General features: G+C 34.2%; 1 protein-coding gene across 3 annotated transcripts in view; it reads left to right on the top strand.

Annotated features, from left to right (window-relative positions):
• LOC138838830 (cytoplasmic dynein 2 heavy chain 1) overlaps positions 1 to 22,312 on the top strand; it is a 172,077-nt gene that overhangs the window by 43,429 nt on the left and 106,336 nt on the right. For all 3 annotated transcript variants that reach the window (XM_070038203.1, XM_070038201.1, XM_070038204.1), the window contains exons 35-50: positions 259 to 482; positions 1,055 to 1,170; positions 3,470 to 3,669; positions 4,376 to 4,640; positions 6,568 to 6,775; positions 7,739 to 7,868; positions 9,926 to 10,081; positions 11,935 to 12,194; positions 13,550 to 13,796; positions 15,061 to 15,212; positions 15,852 to 15,996; positions 17,288 to 17,390; positions 17,874 to 18,041; positions 19,938 to 20,068; positions 21,382 to 21,630; positions 22,069 to 22,177. In XM_070038203.1, coding sequence (XP_069894304.1) covers positions 259 to 482; positions 1,055 to 1,170; positions 3,470 to 3,669; positions 4,376 to 4,640; positions 6,568 to 6,775; positions 7,739 to 7,868; positions 9,926 to 10,081; positions 11,935 to 12,194; positions 13,550 to 13,796; positions 15,061 to 15,212; positions 15,852 to 15,996; positions 17,288 to 17,390; positions 17,874 to 18,041; positions 19,938 to 20,068; positions 21,382 to 21,630; positions 22,069 to 22,177 — 2,863 coding nt within the window. The remainder of the gene's footprint in view (positions 1 to 258; positions 483 to 1,054; positions 1,171 to 3,469; positions 3,670 to 4,375; positions 4,641 to 6,567; positions 6,776 to 7,738; positions 7,869 to 9,925; positions 10,082 to 11,934; positions 12,195 to 13,549; positions 13,797 to 15,060; positions 15,213 to 15,851; positions 15,997 to 17,287; positions 17,391 to 17,873; positions 18,042 to 19,937; positions 20,069 to 21,381; positions 21,631 to 22,068; positions 22,178 to 22,312) is intronic.

Genomic DNA, 22,312 nt, shown 5'->3' with positions numbered 1-22,312 from the left:
AAGTACCTAGTGGAGGAAAAACTTTTAGTAAACACATGTTGAATGAGTGAATACACAATCTCTTAAACATTTCATCTTAAACAACTGATTATGAAGGAAATCTGTATAAAGCTGTGGAGTCCTAAGGAGTTTATGTCAAGTATGAAGATGGTTAGCCCATTGGAAGTTACTTTTTCCAAGATGTAAGTCTTATTCTTATGAAATACAGTATGATTCTTCTATAAATCTTTATTCCTATCTTTCAATTTAACATTCTAGGTAGAAATAAATTCTAATTCTGGAATTTTTATCACTATGAATCCTGCTGGCAAAGGTTATGGAGGAAGACAGAAACTGCCTGATAATCTTAAACAGCTCTTCAGGCCAGTAGCTATGTCACGTCCAGACAATGAACTTATTGCAGAAGTTATTCTCTATTCAGAAGGCTTTAAAGATGCTAAAGTATTGGGAAGAAAATTAGTAGCTATTTTCAATCTGGCTAGGTGAGTTTTTTTCTTCTAAATATTTTCATATTTTATGTTTCTAGTGATTATACCTATAAGTGACCTTATTTTTCAATAAGTTACCATATTTTTTACTGAAATACTTATATTGGATTGCTTTAGTTTAATGATTATGATTGAACTGATTTACTAACAGACTATTCAGAGGAAACTAAATCTTTAGAGGGAATCTTTTACAATTTATCTTATTTCTTCTTCAAGTAATAGAGATTTGAGTTATTTCTTGTTGGGAAACATGGAATTGTTTTATGTCAGTAGGTAACAGGGAACTAGTTTATATAAGACCATTATGTACTGATAAAAGTAATTTTCATTCAGTATCTTAAGATAATGAGCTCATTCAAGACAGGTTTATCTGGCTTCTGAAGAGCTGTCCTCAGAGGCTTCTATAATGCTTATTATATGTGATTCATACTCTTAAAGGAATTAATGGTGTGTCAATATTCATTTCCTTGTGTTAGTATTCATACTCTGTAGTTCTTTGGATGAAGTGGTACAAGGGATTTATCATAGCTGTTTACCATTTTAAGAGTCTCATGTTTTTATTTCAGGGAACTTTTGACCCCTCAGCAACACTATGATTGGGGGTTGAGAGCTTTGAAGACAGTTCTGAGAGGAAGTGGAAATCTTCTTAGACAATTGAAGAAAACTGGCACTAAGAAGAATGGTATGATTCATTATTCCAATTCTAGTAACTATTTTTTTTTCTGCTTATATGGTACTGAGGAATCGAACCCAGGGCTTTATGCATACTAGGCAAGCACTCTACCACTTAGCCACATTCCCAGCCCCAAATAATTTATTTTTTAAAAATAAGCTTTAATTTAGAATTGTTTCATATTTATGGGAAAGTTGTAGACTATAAGTAATTTCTGTGTCCACTTCTTCTGTTTGGTGTATGGTTATATCTTTTATCATTACTATAGTTATCCACAACTAATGTAGCAATTTTGCTGTATTGTTTTTAAGTTCATGTTTAATTAAGATTTCTCATAATTTTAACCTTCGTCCTATAATAACTTTTAAATGTACTTAAAGTAAAAAACAGTTTTGATATATGAAGGAGTAGGTTAGTCTTCTCGTTCTTTTTGTCATTTATGGGGCTTGAACTCCAGGCCTGGTTGCTGTCCCTAAGCTCTTCAGCTCAAGGCAAGCACTCTACCACTTGAGCCACAGCACTACTTCTGCCTTTTTCTGTTTATGTGGTGCTGAGGAATTGAACCCAGAGCTTCATGCACTAGAGGCAAGCACTCTACCACTCAGCCACTTTGCCAGCCCAGTCTTCTTGTTCTTAAACTCAACAGTCTATTAGGATTACCTAGTAGTGTTGAGCTTAGCACTAACCACATAATCCCATTGTTTGGGAGCCTGAGACTGGAAGATTTTGAATTTGAAGCCAGCTTGGCGAGAGACCCTCTCATAACAAAACAACGACAAAATAATAATCACCTAAACAATCTTGTGTTTTGCAGATTGTTGGACTGTTTTTTGGACTCTACCCTTCAAGTTAATGATTAAATAGAGGTAGAATGCAATTGAGAATTTGTCTAGTCTTAACAGAAACTCTTGAAACACATTGAGTTTTTTCTTTTTCACAAATAAGAATTCCTTGAGTAGAATTACATGGCATACAAATGTTCAGAAGGAGTAAGGCATATTCATAATCATAACCTTCTAATCAGGGGGTGCATAATATAATTTGGCTAATGTGGTGTTTACTAGTTTTTTCTATTGTAAAGTTATTTTCCTTGCTGCCAGTTTTATACTTGGAATTTTATTTAAAGCTAGCTCATCCTCAAAGAAGGGAGGCAAGGATTAAATTTAGGAAGTATCTGCAGGTAGTATTTTAAATTCTCTAATAAAGATTTTTCTTGTTTTCCTCACTTTTTGTATTGATCAGATAATGCATCTTTTTAAAATTTTGTTATCCATTTTTAAGTAGTACAAAGAAGTTGCTATTTAATGATATGTGTCTTTAAAAAAGGAAATGACTAACTTTGTTATTAGGTTGACATATGTAAGTGTAGATCGTTAATTTGTACAGTGGCTAGTTTTCTGTCTGGTAAAGAAATATTTAAATGATACCTACAATAAGTTATAAAGATGGTTTATGAATTTAGTGTCCAAAATAAACTCTAGGATAGTTAAACCTTTTTAATATCTGGGAATATAGCTATATCAAGCATTTCTATACTTGCAAATAGAAGGCAGATTGTGTGTGTGTGTGTGTGTGTGTGTGTGTGTGTGTGTGTGTGTGTGTGTGTGTGTGTGTGTGTGTGTGTGTGTGTGTGTAAGAGAGAGAGAGAGAGGGGTGGGGAGGGAGGGAGAGCAAGAGAAGAGTATCAGTGAGCTCCAGGTATCTTTGAAAATTAGAGCCTAGCAATGATAATAGTTTAATAGTATTTAGTATATTTGGTCTAAGAATGGATTTGTAAAATAGTTTTGATCAAGGTTGTCAGAAGATTTCTCAGTTCATCAGTTTTTAAAAAATAAATTCTCTAGATGTCATATTGGTATATTTGGAGAGATATGTGAGTCTAGAATTAGTTACCTAGGTTTGAGCCCAGTTTCAATGCTTATTGCTATGCCCTATCAGCTCTGTCATTTGAACCTTTAGAGGCTTAATGCCTCACATCTTAAATTGGAATGTTTTCTTACCTATTTTATAGTTATTATCATAATTCTAATAATTCATAAAGTGGTAGTATAAGTGATAATTTTTATTATCCAAGTCTATGTACCCTGGGATTCAAATCCTATGGAAAGAGTTCATAACTCTGTTTAGTGATACTTATTTTTCAGCAGTTAAAAAATGGCTAAGCTTTCCAGTTAAAATTTACTTTTGTCTTTAAATGTTCTAGCATATCATTTAATGATTAATAGCATATACTAAATCTACAGAGTACATAAATCTTTTTATTTCATTAGATTGTTAACTAATAATTTTGGTGAAACTTTGTCTCTAGCTAATGAAAGTCACATAGTGGTACAAGCACTAAGGCTTAATACAATGTCGAAGTTTACATTTGCTGACTGTACACGGTTTGATGCCCTGATTAAAGATGTCTTCCCTGGCATTGACTTTAAAGAAGTAGAATATGATGAATTAAGTGCTGCATTAAAGCAAGTCTTTGAGGAGGCCAATTATGAAATCATACCTAATCAGGTAACTCAAGAATATTTTACAGTATACTAATACATTTCTAACTGTCCTTATTCATCTTTCAGGGATGCTTTCTCTGATCAAGTCCTGGTTAGGTCCCCTTGTTATGTACTTTCATTACTATCATATATGCTTGTTTAATATTTGAGTATTTGATTAATAATGACCCTTCCCCTCAGTAACCTCCATGAAAGACAAGATCCATATATATTTTTTATTTCAATTTTTGTTTCTGATGCTCATAATAGTGTCTGGCATGTAATAGAGTTGTCATTTGCTAATCCATTTATTTTGTTAATTGTTTACATGTAATTTCATTTCACTAGAACAATTTCTTAGTAAAAATTCTATTTAGAGGTTCTCTTGTATTGTCTGAATACTCTTCCCTCAGAATTGAAAAATCACAGCATATATTTATAAGTGAATAAAATAAAGGATTATTGGATTTGGATGAATGAGTAAAGGAAATAATGTAAATTTTGTAATGTCATCCATGGAAAACAACCTGTTTCTTTTAATCAAATAATGAGTTTTAGAATTTCACTGAATATATAGTCACATTAATTTAGCTATTGTTCTGCTTAAGGTTTTGTCTTCAACTGAAGAAATGGCAGGCTTAATTTACATGTTGAAACAAATTTCACAGAATGAAATCAGAACTATGATTGAATAGCATAAATCACATATGGACATATTTCTTTTCTACTAGATTAAGAAGGCTTTAGAATTGTATGAGCAATTACGCCAGAGGATGGGAGTTGTTATCGTTGGTCCAAGTGGTGCTGGCAAATCTACTCTTTGGAGAATGTTAAGGGCAGCACTTTGTAGAACTGGCAAAGTAGTGAAACAGTACACTATGAATCCTAAAGCTATGCCAAGGCATCAGTTGTTAGGCCATATTGACATGGATACTAGAGAATGGGCTGATGGTGTTTTGACAAACAGCGCTCGCCAAGTAGTTCGAGAACCACAAGGTTGGTAATTCGTTGTTTTACTTAATAAAGCTAAAAGAATATAAGAACCTGTGTATAATGAATGGTGCTGTTTTAATCAAAGCTAATACATGAATATTATATGAAATTTTTTATATGTGACTTTATATGACTTACTTATAAATGACTTATGAAAATTTTATTACATAAATTATCAATTTTATTATTCAGTAGTATAAGAAAACCTTATAATGGTGTTCTTAAAATAGTGTTCTTACAATGTTGTGCCTTTGATTATTTACATGCTATCTTTTTTTTTTTTGAGATACTTATTTTACTATATTCCCCAGGCTCTCAAACTTTTGATCTTAGACTCTCAAGTACTGGAATTATACACTCAATTCATGTTATAATTTTGACTTACATTTATAGTAACTATTAATATAGTAGAAACTCAGAGTGAATAAATTGTAATTTACAACTAATGTACCTGCAGAATCTTTTATTGGTTGCTTAGTTGACATCATAATACCTTATAATCTTAAGTTGAATTTTAAGGCTTAATTTAAAATGTATCTTTAACTTGTTAGTTTGAATACATTGTTCTGGATAATTTTGAAAATTTAAGTGTTAAAACAGTAAATTTCCTGATCTGAATTTTTTATTTGAATTTTAAGGAATTTTTCTTTTTTTGACTGCAATTAGGAGATTCCTTACTTTTTTATTGGGTCATAATTTAATTAATAGCTGTTTTTCTAAGGAAGTAAATGAAATTGAACAATGAAGATATTAGAAGGATTTTTGATGTAGTTTCTTTTTCTGTGTAGTATATTAAGTAAAGGTCAGACATTACTTTCACTTTTATTGCTGACAGTTTGTTTTTTGAATTGTTTCAGAGGTTCAAGTATCTGAACCACGCAAGATGGAGAAAATACACTTGTTACTAGAAAGGCTATACGAGCACACTGGCCATTTTCCCCTTTGGGGTTATCTTTTTATATATTAAAAATGACTGCAGTTATTTTTTTTATTTCTCAAGCAAGGACAGTGAAAATTCAGTTTCCTATGTTTTCTAAAAGAGATATTACATAGCAGTCATTCATTTGTTCTTATGATATGGTAAATGATAAAGGTCTGAAGAACGTTTTATAGTTATCTTGTGGAAATAGTACTTAGGTCAGTTGATGATGTAGGCCTGTAATCTCAACATTTCTAAGGCTGAGGCAGGAGGGGCATGAATTCGAAGCTGACTGAGTAACATAGTGACATCCTATTTCAAAGAAAAAACCCCCAACAATAACAATTAAAAAACAAATTCCTCTTTAAGTCTTTTGCTGATTTTTCTCTCCCTTGTATATTGAAGAAGAGCTTGAAAACAAGCTGAAGGTTAAATGAAGTTTTACATGACCAATTCTGGATGCTTATAGGTGAATAAGGCATTATCATATGACTTATAACTGTTTTTGGCCAGCTGAACTTGATTGCCAATGGGTTCAGAAGCGCTTTTTTTTTGGGTGGGGGGTCGGTTATGGGACTTGAACTCTGGGCCTGAGCACTGTCTCTCAGCTCTTCAGCTCAAGGCTAGCACTCTACCACTTGAACTACAGCACCACTTCCGGTTTTTTGGTGGTTTATTGGAGATAAGAGTTTCATGGACTTTCTTGTCCATGCTGGCTTTGAACAGCGATCCTCAGATCTTAGCCTCCTGAGTAGCTACAATTACAGGTGTGAGCCATTGGTGCCCAGCTCAGAAGCACTTTTATAGTAAAAATTTATATAAAAATTTTCAGCTTGCTCTACTTTGTGTGCATAGGGGGAAATCAGTTATAAATAACAAGACATAGTTAATTTCTTAAAGTTTAATCACTTTCTCTTTCCCTCTGTCTCTCTCTCACTCCCTCCTCTCTCTCTATGTGCATGTGCATTTTTAAAAATCTCTACTATCTTCACCGTTGTGATTTGGCAACAGATGTCAGCTCCTGGATAATCTGTGATGGTGATATTGACCCTGAGTGGATAGAATCTCTGAATTCTGTTCTGGATGATAATCGGCTGCTCACCATGCCCAGTGGAGAAAGAATTCAGTTTGGTCCAAATGTTAACTTTGTATTTGAAACTCATGATTTAAGTTGTGCCTCACCAGCCACAGTGTCTAGAATGGGAATGATATTTCTTAGGTAAGTCACAGAGCTCTTACATATATTAGAATACTCTTTAGTTATTACTTTGGTTTTATAGGTAAGTAAAATAAATATACTGTGAAGGATGTATAAATATTTTGCCTATTTTCTTGAATTAATGTTTAGGATTTTTTACTTACCAACTAATTTTAGGATCATGTGAAGTCATTTTAGATAGAGTATGACAGAACAGTACAATCACTTTAGTTCATACTGTGTTTTATACTTTATTGCCTACTCTTTGATAATATTGTAGGAAACATTTAAATTGAATTAGTCATGAGCTTCCTTTGATGTGAAATAATAATTAGAAAGTATAGCATAACTTAAATTTATAGTTCATAGCATTTATATACAACTTATTCAATATATTCTTAAAATCTTGTAATAAAGTACAGTAAAATATAATTTTACATTAAAATATTTTAATGTTCTTTTGAATGTTTATGATGTGCCTATCATTAAATTGGGCACCTTAGGAAAGATGGTAAGACAGGAGTAAAAGTAACATTTATTGATGGATTGTCATTTTGGAATATACCATAAAGTAGAGATAAACTTCAGTGCAACAATAATTATAATATAGGATAGAATATAAAGAAAATAAGCAGTAAGCAAAGATCATTATTGCTACCTAGGATTATAAAATTGATGGTGAAACAGGTATAGGTTGGAAAAGGTGTAATGAGTATGTACAATTTCCTGTAAAATGTAATAATGTTAACTTTTCCAGGTTGTATATGCATAAATTATACCTTAGTTTTAGATTTATTCCTTAAGAAAATGTTTGTTGCAAGCAAGGTACTTTTTAAAGAGGGAAATTTTTATAAGCAGACGTAAGTAACTAAAGCCAACTCTTACGTTCTAGCAGATAATACATGTGTGGAATTATGCTTTATTGGAGCAGAAATTTGGAAGTTTCTTCTTAAATAATTATGTATTTGTATTATTCTGTTTCAGTGATGAAGAGACAGATCTTAATTCTCTAATAAAATCTTGGTTGAGGAATCAGCCTGCTAAGTACAGAAGTAATCTTGAAAGCTGGATTGGAGATTATTTTGAAAAGGCTTTACAATGGGTTCTAAAGCAGGTAAGTTGACCATAACACTGAGGTGAGGACTTAATGGTGTGTGGCTTACTCTTTTTGCCTCATGAGAGAACGTACCTGGGATCTGGTGGTAGAGGGAGATGTAGATGTTTGCATTGCAGTCTAAATCTTTTGGCCTACCTTTTTGTTAGTTAATCTGAAAACATTTTAAATTTCATACCTACAATACCTTGTCCGACTTTCTGAAAAATAATGAATATTGGTTCACAATAAAAAAAAAAGAGCGAAAAAAATGAATATTGGAATGTTTTGTGTTTCTCACTTGCAAAACAACTTACTGTCACAACTTATTATATCAATAAATACCACTATGTATATCAAACTGAATACAGTATTAAATTAATACTAAAGTGGAAAAAGGATTATGAATAATGTGTAGTAATGTTGGGAGACATTTATTCAATAAAGATGAATAAAATATGTTAAGCATTAAACTAGATAGATTTTAAGAGGTGAAGATTAAAAGAATAGCTATTTTTCTGGACAAGGGTTTCTAATGGAGGAAAATTCCATACAAACACATCACCATGATATAGCAGCAGGAAAATAAAATCATTGCTCTCTTTTAGAGGGTTTTAGAAATCAAGATCACTCTTGTTTTTTAATTTGAAGCATGCATAGAAAGGTTTCCAGGTGTGATAGGTGATTTCACCTTTTCCTAGATTTTCTTTTATGCCATTTATTTTATATAAAAACACACATAAAAGAAGTAGAAAAAAGTGCTCTGAAAGTATCTGACTATTAGTCTAAAGGTGATTTAGTGGTCACTACTGTGGAATTGGATAAAACACAGCAGGAAATGGAGATTTTGCTGAGTTTGCTTGACCTTTTTCCTTTCTGGTATTATAAGGATGAAGATAGGTTTCCTAAGAGGCCTCAGAATATGGGGATTAATACCTATTGCCTACATTATAGCCCCATGTTAGTAGATGAGTTGTTTCTCTCTCTTAAACCATTGATTCCTTCCTTCAAGCACAAAATTCCTTTTATTTTTCAGCTGTAGTGTTTTCCTTTGCATGCTCTTTGTATAGCCAGGGAATCTCACCCTACAAATAATAGCTATCACCTATTTCAGAGTCCTTGCTTGAAATTTGAGTTACACTTTCACAGTGCCTTGTTCTTCTGCTCTGTAGTTCTTACCACAACTTGTTAACCATTTTCTCTCCTGTGCTTGACTTCCATGAAGACAAGGACTGTGTTAAATCCACCTTAATAAAAGCTTCTAATGTATGATTTGGTTTCAGTAAATGTTACGGGAAAAAAATGATAATTTTTCAGCTGAACTGTCCAGCATTTACCAAAACCCTAGAGGCCTATAGAACAAAACCCTCTGTATGACCTAAATTCAAAAGCTTGATTTTAAAATTCTGTTTATTAGCTGGGGTTGGGGACTCACTCTTGTAATCCTAGCTACTCAAGGGACTGAGGATTTGTAATTTGAAGCCAGCCCAGGCAGGAAAGTCTGTGAGACTCTTACCTTCAATAAACTACCAAAAAGCCAGAAGTGGAGTTGTGGGTCAAGTGATAGAGTAGTAGCCCTGACCAAAAAGCTCAGAGACCATACCCAGGCCCTGAGTTTCAAGCCCTAGGATGGCAGGTGTGCATATGTGTGACACAAACACATATATACATACATTTCTCTTTATTGAGAAAACTCTAAATCATCTCATTTAGCTTGATTTCTAGTGCTCTTCTTTCATGATCATCAGACAAGCTTTTGCCTATAGTTTCCTTTTATCAGAAGAAGAAATAAACAAGACCAAGCTGGTGATCTATTTTGTAAAAATGTATTCTGCTGGTTTAGGAAGAAAATAGATCAGGTATCTGTTTGAGGACATTAGTATTTATAGCTCAAAAATATAGTTTTATGACTTTATTTTCAAAGTGTATACATAAATTGAGTAGAATCCAAACTCTGACTTGATTCAAGGGTGAATTTAAAGTTATTTTAAAAAAGATATATGAATATCACTTTATCTAAGTTGAGTTTACTGGTTAATATTTGCTTTTTTTTCTGTCCCACGGATTTTAATCAACAGAATGATTATGTAGTAGAAACAAGTTTGGTTGGAACTGTGATGAATGGTTTGTCCCATTTACATGGATGCAGAGACCATGATCAATTTATCATTAATCTCATAAGGGGACTTGGTGGAAATCTGAATATGAAATCACGACTAGAATTCACCAAGGAGGTAATGCATATTTAAGTCTTGAATTCAGTAATACTTTTCATGACCCTTGACTACTGCAATACACCAGTTTAGTTTGTAACTATAAGGTATGGAACTTACTTTTTTGGGGGGTGTGCTCGTCCTGGGGCTTGAACTTGAGGCCCGAGGACTGTTCCTGGGCTCTTTTCCACAAGGCTAGTGCTCTACTACTTGAGCTCCAGCTCCACTTACCGCTTTTTGTAGTTTGAGAAGAATCTCATGGACTTTCTTGCCCTGTGCTGGTTTTGAACTGTGATTTTCAGACCTCAGCTTGTTGAGTAGTTAGATTTTGGGCGTGAGTCACCAGTGCCCAGAAGGTATGGAACTTTCAGGTTTTGAATTTATGCATTCAGTAGAGTAATATCTATATGTTATAGATGCATACATATGCACACACATATGTATACATATATATGAATATATATGAGTAAATACTTTTCCTAATTCATGACACTTGATGATACTCTATTTTTTATGAAATAATGTCTTAGTAGGCTAAAATTTGGGTCATGAAATGTTATGCATTTGTAAACCTATTTAGCTATAGTAAAGAATATAATTTCATTTTTAAATTTTAATTGTCAAAGTGATGTACATACGGGTTGCAGTTACATAAGGTAGAGAATACATTGCTTGTGGAACATGTTACCCCCTTCCCTCATTTTTCTCCCACTTTCCTTCCCCCAACCCTCCCTCCAAGTTGTACAGATCATTTCCTCCCTCCAAGTTGTACAGATCATTTCCAACGTACTGTCTTGTGAGTATCACTGTTTCATTGGTTCCCCCTTTGTCTCACCAATTTTTGGTTCCCCTTCCCTTCCCTTCCCTAATCCTGATAAACATATATACAGTACCTAGGGTACCAAAATCAAATACAGTGACAATGAGATAAACCATATGGGGAAAAAAGACCCAAAAGAAAAAAGAAATCAAGTAGTACATTGAAAACAACAATATAGAAAAATCTCTTGTGTCTATGACTGGGAGTTCATTTGTCTTACATAGCTATTGAGCTATTCTGCTCATCTGCTAAGATTATCCTAGACATATACTAATTATTACAAATAAGGGAAACCATGAGACCTATGTTTCTTTGGGTCTGGCTTATTTCCCTTAATATGATTTTTTTCCAAGTCCTTCCATTTCCTTAAAAGTGGGGTGGTGTCATTCTTTCTGATGAAATCATAGAATTCCATTATAAATACGTAATATATAAAATGTATATGTAAAATATAGTGTGTGTGTGTGTATACATACACACTACATTTTCTTGATCCACTCATCTACTAAGAGGTATTTGGGTTGGTCTTAAACACAACAGTTTTGGGAATGTTAAACTGAATTAGTAATTTGTAAATTTTTTTATGTGTAAAGATTTTGTTTGAGCCAGTTCTTTATAAAACTGAATTCAATACCAGTGAATTTTTTTTTCATTTGGCTTCTGTATAAATAGTTAGAAATGTGTCCCTTAATACTGGCTGCAACATCCTGCTCCAGCTTCCTTTTTCACTTTGCCCCTTTTAGTAGTCTCTTTTGTTACTTCTATTCTCTTTTTCTTCTAGTGGCCTCAGAGGCAACTTCGCATATTTCTCATTGTTACTAGCCAGCATTATTTCAGCCATTGAATAACTCAGTTGACATCTTCAGATAAGCTTTGATATATTTGCTTCAATTATCATTTAGAAATAAAATATTAATTTGTGTGATAAGGTAGTTTGCTTATAAATAGGTTTGGTATATGGGAACTAAGAGGATTCACTTTAAGGAATTTTACTTGGAAAAATTAATTTCACTTCATAGTATGGAGAAATTTATTATAGCTCTTTCCTTTTAAGGTTTTTAATTGGGCACGAGAATCTCCTCCAGACACTCACAAGCCAATGGACACTTACTATGACTCTAATAGAGGACAATTATTACCTTATGTGCTGAAGAAGCCTGAAAACTTGACTGCTGAAGATTTCAGTAATGGCCAAACTCTGCCAGTCATTCAGACTCCTGACATGCAGCGTGGTTTAGATTATTTCAGACCTTGGTTGAGCTCTGAAACTAAGCAGCCATTTATTCTTGTAGGACCAGAAGGCTGTGGCAAAGGGTAAGTGTCCACAGTGGTTCATCTTGTGAACTTAAACATACGTACCTTAACAGCCATTGTTATATTTACATTTTCAAGGAGAACATGTCATTTTTGCTATTGTAAAAGCAATAATTATGGAGATGCATGTCCTTTACTCTGCCAGATTTTATATGATTTTTTTTTTTTTTTTTTTTTTTTTTTTGGTCATGGGGTTTGAACTCTGGGCATGGGCTTTTTTGATCAAGACTATCCCTCTGCCACTTTGAGTCACAGCTCCACTTCTAGTTTTTAAGTGGTTAATTGGAGATAAGAGTCTCACAGACTTTCCTGCCCAGGGAGGCTTTGAACTGCAATCCTCAGATCTCAGCATCCTGAGTAGCTAGAATTACAAGCTTTTTTTTTTTTTTAGAAATTGTTTTTAGAAGAGTTTATATATACAATCACAACAAAAGTTGACTACCTCAAACATACTCACAAATTAGCATGTGTTTAAATTATTTATATGTTGACGTTAACTCTATTTCAAAGTTTTAAATGTAGTCCACTTTTACAAAGTGCCTACAGAATATGATTTTTGGTAACAGACTTCATGAAATAGTAGTTTTACATTTTTTTGCTTGGGGGGGGGGGTCCGGTCGTGGGTTCTGAACTCTGGGCCTGGGCTCTGTCCCTGAGCTCTTCAGCTCAAAGCTAGTGCTCTACCAATTGAGCCTCAGTGCCACTTCCGGCTTTTTTCTTTTTGCTTATGTGGTGCTGAGGAATAGAACCCAGGGACTCACGCATGCAAGGCAAGCGCTGAACCACCTTCCCAGCCCTAGTTTTACTTTTTTGTTGTGAGAATATTTTAAAATTTTATTAAACCATGGTAATTTTTACCTAAGAGAACTTAAAAATCTTAAATTGTGGAGACCTAATTGGTGTAATCTAGATATACTTTAGCCAAAATATTTAAATGATTATAATTTTTTGGCTGAAATTAATTCCAACAATAGTTTTAAATGTGCATTTTTTCTGGTTTAAAAATTAGAAAGCTATGTGTGGTGACACACTCCTCCTATAATTCTAGTTACTTGGAAGGCGGTGTTAGGAGAACTGCAAATTGGAGGGTATCCCAGGCAAATTAATAAAAGTTTTTTTAAAACTATTTATGAGGCCCTGGGTTCAATCCCTAGTACCATAAGAAACAAAACAACCACAAAAACTCCCAAACCCCAAGAAAGTTTAATAATGAGGCAACCATATCTGTGTTATTTTACTCTTAACTATCATCATACTTAGTTTAAAAACTGAAATATTTAAGATGAATTCTGTATTTTAAAAAAATATTTTGGCTGTTGCATTTTCGAAGTCAAAATTCATCATCTTTTCTATAGGATGCTGCTCAGGTATGCCTTTTCTCAGCTCCGCTCCACTCAGATTGCTACAGTTCACTGTAGTACGCAAACTACTTCTCGCCATCTGCTACAGAAACTGAGCCAGACATGCATGGTCATCAGTACTAATACTGGTCGGGTATACAGACCAAAAGACTGTGAAAGACTTGTTTTATACTTAAAAGATATCAACCTACCCAAGCTTGATAAATGGGGGACCAGTACTTTGGTAGCTTTCCTGCAGCAGGTAAGTCCTATCACTTGACAAGTTAATGCTGTTATTTTTTCTTATCCATTAGGGCCAATTTTATCTAGCATGTGTTATGGAAATTAAACTCCTGAAACATTGTTCTAGGTTGGTTGTTTTGCTCTTCCTTTAGAAGATAGTGCTAGATAGAAAATAATAGATGTTCTATATCTGTGGCCTTTCCTTTTCGCCTAAATTAAGCAGTGAATCAGAAACTGGGTTGGTGCTAGAGGTGGGGAGGGTTGCTGACCTCCTGTGTTGAGGGTGCTTCCATCTGACAGTGGCTACAGTTAGTCACACCATTTCTGACTGCATAGGCCCATTGGGAAGGACCCAGGACCATCCATTTCTTTCTTTTTAGTCAGTCATGGGGGTTGAACTCAGGGCCTGGGTGCTGTCCCTGAGCTCTTTTGCTCAAGACTAGCACTCTACTACTTTGAGCCACAGCTCCACTTCTGGTTTTCTGATGGTTAATTGGAAAAAAGAATCTTATGAACTTTACTGCTCAGGTTAGCTTTGAACCACAATCCCCAGATCCCAGCCTCCTGAGTTGCTAGGATTACAGATGTAAGCCACCAGCATCCAACAAAATCATCCATTCTTAGTGTGGAAAATTTTCCTCATGTTTTGTACATCATATTTGCTATTCTATAAATTTTTAGAGCTCACTTTATATTTCAAAATTTAGCTCTATTATATTACTGCAGAATGTTATAAAATAATTCAAAAAAAACTTTATCTGATCCTGACACTTTTATTCTACTGATTGCTGGGATTTAAACAATTTTAACAATTAATGGTGATAAAAGTTTTGTTTTGTTTTTTTTTTTTTGCTCATGAGGCTTGAACTCTGAGCCTGGGTGCTATCTCGGAGCTCTTCAGCTCAAGGTGAGCACACTAGCACTTGGGCGACAGTGCCACGTCTGGTTTTCTGGTGGTTAGTTGGAGATAAAAGTCTCATGGACTTTCCTGCCTGGGCTGGCTTTGAACTACGATCCTCAGATCTCAGCCTCTTGAGTAGCTAGGATTACAGGCATGAGCCACTGGCTCCCAGCAAACATTTTTAGAAATGAAGATATGAATGAAGTTGTAAACAGTATTTTTATTTCAATGATATGAGAATTTAAAGTACATTTCAGACTGAAAGTCTTGAGTTAGGTAAAGGGTGAGGAATATGTTTGGAAATAATTGACATTTAGGAAAACATTATTGTGATTACAAAATATAATGTCTGAAACATTTAAAAACATGTATTTTTAAATAGGTATTGACATACCAAGGATTTTATGATGAGAATTTGGAATGGGTTGGTCTGGAAAACATCCAGATTGTAGCATCCATGTCAGCTGGAGGAAGGCTGGGAAGGCACAAGCTCACCACCAGATTTACTTCCATTGTTCGTCTTTGCGCTGTAGAGTACGTATCTGAGCAGTTACATCCATTGTTCGTCTTTGTGCTGTAGAGCGTGAATATGAGTGCTTAAAATTGCTTAAAATTATAACAGGTTTCTATTAGTAATATGTCTTCAAACTGTAGACTATAAAAAGTCAATCTTTAGACTTTTTTTCTACTCTTTCCAAATTATAGGCAGTGATTGAGGATGATAAAGGCTTTAATCAAACCATCTTATGTTTTAGAAACTTACAGGAAAATAAAATACCTATCTGTTGATAAAATACCTTGTGTGGATGCCCACGCTGGCCTTGAACCTCAGTTTTCCAGATCTCTGCCTCCTAAGCAGCTAGAATTTCAGTCATGAGTCATCACCACCCAGCTTAAAGTGCTTTTTCTTTTCTTTAGTAAAAATTTCCTTTTGTTCTTTTGTAAAGATTTGTGGGTTATTCCAACAGTTGTGTTTTAAAATAATTTTTATTGGAATCCTCTACCAGGAATATTATTACTGACAATAGATACTTAGGGATCTAACTTGTTTGAAAGTGAGCAAAGTCTCATCTGTATCTCAGAGAAGGAATCTCTCACAGCTGTAATTTAATATTTAAAATAATTTTGAGTGTTGGTTTATTTCAGCTCTCTTCTTTCTTTGACCTTGTTTAGTTACCCAGAAAGAGAGCAATTGCAGACAATTTATGGAGCATATTTGGAAGCTGTTCTACACAAAAATCTGAAGAATCATTCTGTTTGGGGATCTTCATCAAAAATTTATCTCTTAGCAGGATCGATGGTACAAGTATATGAACAGGTGCATTTTACTGTCATTTTTATGTCTGGTGGTTTTATTCTGAAAATATCATATTTAATCTTCATTTTTGTGTTTATGGCCAGGTTTGACTTTGCTACCACTATTAATACAGTGCAGCAAGTGTGACAGTGAAAGTGTGTTCAGTTATAGAGAACACAAAGTTGTGTATGGTAGTTATTGAGAAGGGGAAATTTGATCAGGGTGTCGAAAATTAATAGAAATTCACAAAGTGGTTGAAGATGACAGAGGTTTTAGGAAAGGGACCGATATAAGTTATGGCATGTTTGCGGTATATAATTTTATTTTATTTTATTTTTTGGGTCTGGTTGTGGGGCCTGAACTCTGGGCCTGGGCGCTGTCCCTCAGCTCTTCAGCTCAAGGCTAGCACTCTACCACTTGAGCCACAGCGCCACTTCTGGCTTTTTTCTTTTTGCTTATGTGGTGCTGGGGAATCGAACCCAGGGCCTCAGGCATGCAAGGAAAGCGCTCTACCATTGAGCCACCTTCCCAGCCCCATGTGGTATATAATTTTATAATAGTGGTGTAGAATAGGAAAGGTAAACTAGAAAGCTCCAGGCTAATGACCCATGCCTGTAATTATAGTTACTCGGGAGGCTAAGATCTGGAGAACTGCAGTTCCAGGCCATCCTAGGCAAAAGAGTCTATGAAAATCTGTCTCCAAAATAACGAGCCAAAAGCAGGGCAAGACTGGACATATGGCTCAAGTGATAAGAGTTGCCAGATGAAGAAGTAAGCTGAGTGGGTGAAGCTCTGAGTTCAAATCTCAGAACTACAAAAAAAGATAATCTGGGAAGGAAGAATTACCTTTTATTAAAGTCAGATGATAAATTATCAAGATCACATTGTATTATGTCTGTGTCCATAGAGTAGAAGGGATAGGCTCTTGTGAGGAGAGGAACTGTTTCATACAGAGACATCTTGAACTGACAACTCTGTGGTTCTCATCATTAGAAAAGGAATTTTACCTGCATCTGTGACTTTCAGTCATTATTTTATAAAGCTCAACTTAGCTTTTGTTTAGTAGGACTTTTGAAACTTGTATTTTTGCTGCAATCATCAGCATTCTCTTTAAACTTGTGAATCTTAGAATTATATGTAGAATGTATAAGAAAGAATATATAGATAGACTAATAATAGGTATCAGTTATAGATAGGAAAACTGCTAGAAAACAGTTCTGTTAAAATAAGTTTTTGCCCACAGGTAGAAACTGTGAGTCTAAGGTAATAGGAAAATTTATAACATGCATATATCTATGTTTTTCTTTTTCAGGTGCGGGCCAGATTTACAGTTGATGATTACAGTCACTATTTCTTTACACCTTGCATTCTTACCCAGTGGGTACTTGGATTATTCAGATATGATTTAGAAGGAGGTAAGTTGTACCATTGTGGGGTTGTGTATATGCAAATAGATGTAAGCATTTGTTCGGTGTTACATATTTTATTCAAAATCAATAAATGAGTATTAAAACAGTTGTTACATTGATATCAAATTAGCCCTATTTTAAATATTACTACTATATTTCAAACTGATTATCACTTTAATTAAAACTTGATTTTTAGGAAAAATGAAATAATTATTTTTGTAATTAAGCCACAATTAATATACTTTTTTAAGTTCACATTTTTATTGAATGAACTGAGATGATAGTGTTTAAGGTAGCCTTTGAATAATCAAAAATAATATATTAGCTTATTAACAGAATGAATTTTAACTTTTTTCCCCATTTCTTCTACTTATCTGATGCCAAAATAATGGTATGTAGATTTTCACACTCTATTTCTTTTTATTGTTATGTTAAACAGACAATTTAAAACAAATTGAATATTGCCATTTAAAAAATTGCTTATTCTAGGGTCCTCCAACCATCCATTAGATTACGTATTAGAAATTGTTGCATATGAAGCACGGCGCTTATTTCGTGACAAACTTGTCAGTGCAAAGGAACTCCATTTGTTTGACAGCATTTTAACCTCAGTGTTTCAAGGGGACTGGGGCTCAGACATACTAGACAATATGGCAGGTAAGATGGTGGTGGCACCTGCGTAAGTATATGATTTTGATGGGTACTCTTGTTATTTTTCCTGTAGTGTGATTTCATATCTACACAAAACTTCAGGTAATTTTAATGCTGATTTTCATCAAATCATTTTGACCACAACTCATGATTGTGTTCCAAACAAAACACAACAAGAATTATTATATTTTTAAAAGTGCTTTAGCTTATTGTTGTACACTTTAAACACAAAGTTGTTCATCCTAAATGATTTTTCACTAATACAAATTTGGTTAAGGCTATATATTTGGAATTAAAGAAATTGAGGAAATCTATGTTTGGTTATAATATTCTTTTGCTTAATAGTAATATCTTTCTTTTTCCTGTCACTACCCATAACATTCTGACCCCAAAATGTCTCATATGTTCTTACTACCCACTATATCCAATTTTGTGGCAAACAAAGTATAATATTCAGTCAAAGCAGCTGTGTTACATTTAGAATTATTACTGTTTAACAAGCAATTTGCATTTTGAAAACTACTGGGGTTGTAATGTGTATGAAAGAAAATTGTGTAATTAATCATAATAACTTTACTAGTTACTTAGAAATACTATGTTGTGCTTTAATATTTGAAAGCATTTTGAGTGTCTTTTGGGGCTCTCAAGTTTATTCATTCATTGTTTTTCTTCACTACTTACAGCAAACAGAAAGAACAATATTTAAACACACGTGCTCAGTAGACATGAGTGAATGATATGTGACTTGTATGTCTTTTAAACAGTTGTAAATATGGTATGGGATTTGCCTTGAAATAGTATTGAGTGACTTTTGAGGTATATAATTTGTTGATAATTTAATCTAAAGAAAAAAATAGAGGAAAACGTAGAATTAGTGAGTAGAAGACAGATTCCAGAGTACATAATTTATAAGGGATAAGAAAGGAATTGAAAGACAGTAGTAGGGTTTGTGGCTTTGTGAGAAGGTTCATGTAGATGTAAGGAAGAAACTTAAAATGTGAGCTGGACACTGGTGGCTCACACCTATAATCCTAGCTACTTGATCTCAGGATCAAAGTTCAAAGCCAGCTCAAGCAGGAAAGTCCATGAGACTCTAATCACTAAGAAAGCTGAAGTGGAGCTATGGTTCAAGTGGTAGAGCTCTAACCTTTAGTCAGAAAAGCTCAGGCCCTGAGTTCAAGTTTCTGAAAAAAAAAATGTATTGTGGGGGTAACAGATGCAAAGATTTGTGTCTGGAGGTTGAGCTACATTGTTATTTCCAAATAGAAGTTTTACTATCCTGGTTTTTACAGGTAGGGATGATGCAGTAAGTGAAGGTGAAGGGAAGGAAAGAAAGATGAACTCTCTTGGCTTTAGGGAAGTTGGGTAGTTGTAGTAAGAATATTAGAACTGAGAATGGGTTTCCCAGAAGAGTTTCAATAGGTTGCTGAGTAGCTTTTCCTTTTATGTTGCTAAAGGTAAAGTTAAGGGAAACTTGGGAGTATTTTTGTTTTCTAATTGTAACTTAGTTGTTATTTCAGAAGATTGTGCCTCTGATGCTATTAATTAATCTATGTTCTTTCATAGAGTTTTGAAATTGTTTTGTTTACTAATGTTGTAGAAGTTATTAATAAAGTGGAGACTATAGAGAAAGAAAATGGGAAAACAGGGAGATAATGAAGTATAGTTAGAAGGAAGCCAGTTCATATGATGAGAAAGATACAGGGAGAAACATAGGCAAGGGCTCACTTAGCCAGTTCTCAGGCACCTTTGTTATTTTAATTTGAAGTCATATTTGATTTTCCAAATAATTAGCTTTGCATAACTTTTTGAAGATAATCTTATTGAGACTGATTAAAATAATTTAGTAAGCAATGAATTTATTAATTCATATCAACCACAAATAATCTTTTATTTCTATAGATAGTTTCTATGTTACATGGGGAGCCCGGCATAATTTAGGAGCAAGAGGAGCCCCAGGACAACCATTACCTCCACATGGAAAGCCACTTGGCAAACTCAATTCTTCAGATCTTAAGGATGTTATTAAAAAGGTATAACATGAATCATGAATTTGAATAAGACTTGTCTGTGATTATAGTTATAGAAATGCTTGTTGGAAACATTTTTAGGGCATGGAGATAGAGTATAGATGGAACTGGTTCTGTTCTTTTGGAATTAAGTCCATTGAAGCAGACATAAGTAAGTACATTTGTACTAATACTGGTATATTAATACTAAGATGTATTTCAAAAGATGGTGTTGGAAATATGAATGATAATGTTAATTGAGAAATCACCCTTGAGTAGTGACTATCAGGTTGGAGAATCAAAATCACCTGGAAACATAGAAAATATGTAGGTTCTTGGTGTCCAGCTACAGAGGTCAGACTCTCTATGTGAGGTCCAGAGAATCCGAAATTTTAACAGGCTCCCCAAGGCTGTTGATGCTCCTGGTCCTAAAACACTGAAGATTGCTGTCCTTGACTTTTTCCCTCTTTGTTTCCTTGCTGGCTTACTTGCTCTTGGCTCCTTACTTCTTTGTTTTCAGTTTAGTTTTAAAATAGAAGAAACAGTGTTGAAATGACTTATAAATACTAATATTTATATGAAAATCATTGTAGGTTTTCTGTCAGAAAAATTTTATTGTCAAACTAATTTGTATGGAGTGGACACTGAAAAGTTTGGGAATATTGGGAAGTTCTTAATCTTAGAGGTGGAATTCTCGGGGCTGGGAAGATGGCCTAGTGGTAGAGCGCTTGCCTTGCATGCATGAGGCCCTGGGTTCGATTCCTCAGTACCACATAAGCAAAAAGAAAAAAGCCAGAAGTGGCGTTGTGGCTCAAGTGGTAGAGCGCTAGCCTTGAGCTGAAGAGCTGAGGGACAGTGCCCAGGCCCAGAGTTCAGGCCCCATGACCGGACCTCCCCCCCACAAAAAAAAGTTGAATTCTCTTTTCTCATTTTCTGTACTCTGTTGTGCAGCCTTGGCATGGTACAGTACCTGCCTATGTGGGCTCTTGACTCATTCTCAAGCAGCACAAAAAAGGAGTTTATAAAAAACTTTATAGATGCAGGGTTTCTAAGGTTTTGAGATTAATGATTTATATTAGATCTTCAAATTTGAGAGCTTTTAACTGTCACATTACTTTTTATTCTTTGTATTAATGTCTAAAGGTAACTGGGTTTGTACACCTTTGAATCTGTTTGGCATCAAGTGAATTTGTTATTGGATAGGTACAATGTAGGTGTGAGGTGACATGAGTTCCTTTTCATTTCTTGATTGTGTCAATAATGTAATATTTTACATAAGTGATACTTTTGGAGAAATTGCGTTTAAATCATAAAATATATTCTCTGTTTTTTGAAAGGGTCTTATCCACTATGGACGAGATAATCAGAATTTGGATATTTTACTTTTCCAAGAAGTTCTGGAGTATATGTCTAGGATTGATAGAGTGCTGAGTTTCCCAGGAGGTTCACTTCTGTTAGCAGGACGCAGTGGCGTGGGTCGTCGGACCATCACTTCTCTAGTCAGTCATATGCATGGAGCAGTGCTGTTTTCCCCCAAGATTTCCAGAGGGTATGAACCAAAGCAGTTCAGAAATGATCTCAAACATGTGAGTTGTTAATGTTTTGCTTTATTCCTTTTTCCATTTATAATTATGCCAATTATTAGCTTACTACCTTTTTAAAGTCTTCAATCTCAGATATATATCTTTATTCTAAATTTTGATATTTTACACATAATTACTAGAAAATTACATTTTTGTAGATAGAAAAGAGATTATTAAGATTTCTAATTTCTAGATACCCCAGATGATGGCATATTTGATGGATATAAATGATGAACAAAAGAATGGAATTTGCATAAAAATGGACTCTCTTTGAAATAATTAAAATATCCCTCATATAGTTTTTATTCATATGTTTGATTTGCTTACCAACCTTTATGTTTGATTTAATATAAATGAATAAAGGATAGTGACCTAGAGAATAGCTTTTAATGGTCTCCAAAACATAGTAAAGAATAGTAACAATTATTTCCCCCTTTGCAGGTGCTGCATCTTGCAGGAATTGAAGCCCAGCAGGTAGTTTTACTTCTTGAGGATTACCAGTTTGTACACCCTACATTTTTAGAAATGATCAATAGCCTTTTGTCTTCAGGCAAGTGGATGGTTTCTACTCAATGAAAGTAAAAGTGTAAATGTGAAAGTTAAGTCAAATTATCTCATATGGCATTTACCTGTGTTTCAGAGAACTTTGGACATGGTCCTTTACTGAGGTAATAATGTAGGCTAA

Source organism: Dipodomys merriami, unplaced genomic scaffold (assembly GCF_024711535.1).
Source record: "Dipodomys merriami isolate MVZ:Mamm:240054 unplaced genomic scaffold, mDipMer1.0.p SCAF_29, whole genome shotgun sequence".
NCBI lineage: Eukaryota > Metazoa > Chordata > Mammalia > Rodentia > Heteromyidae > Dipodomys > Dipodomys merriami.
The sequence above is the reverse complement of the archived record's forward strand: the minus strand, read 5'-3'. Positions and strand labels throughout refer to the sequence as shown.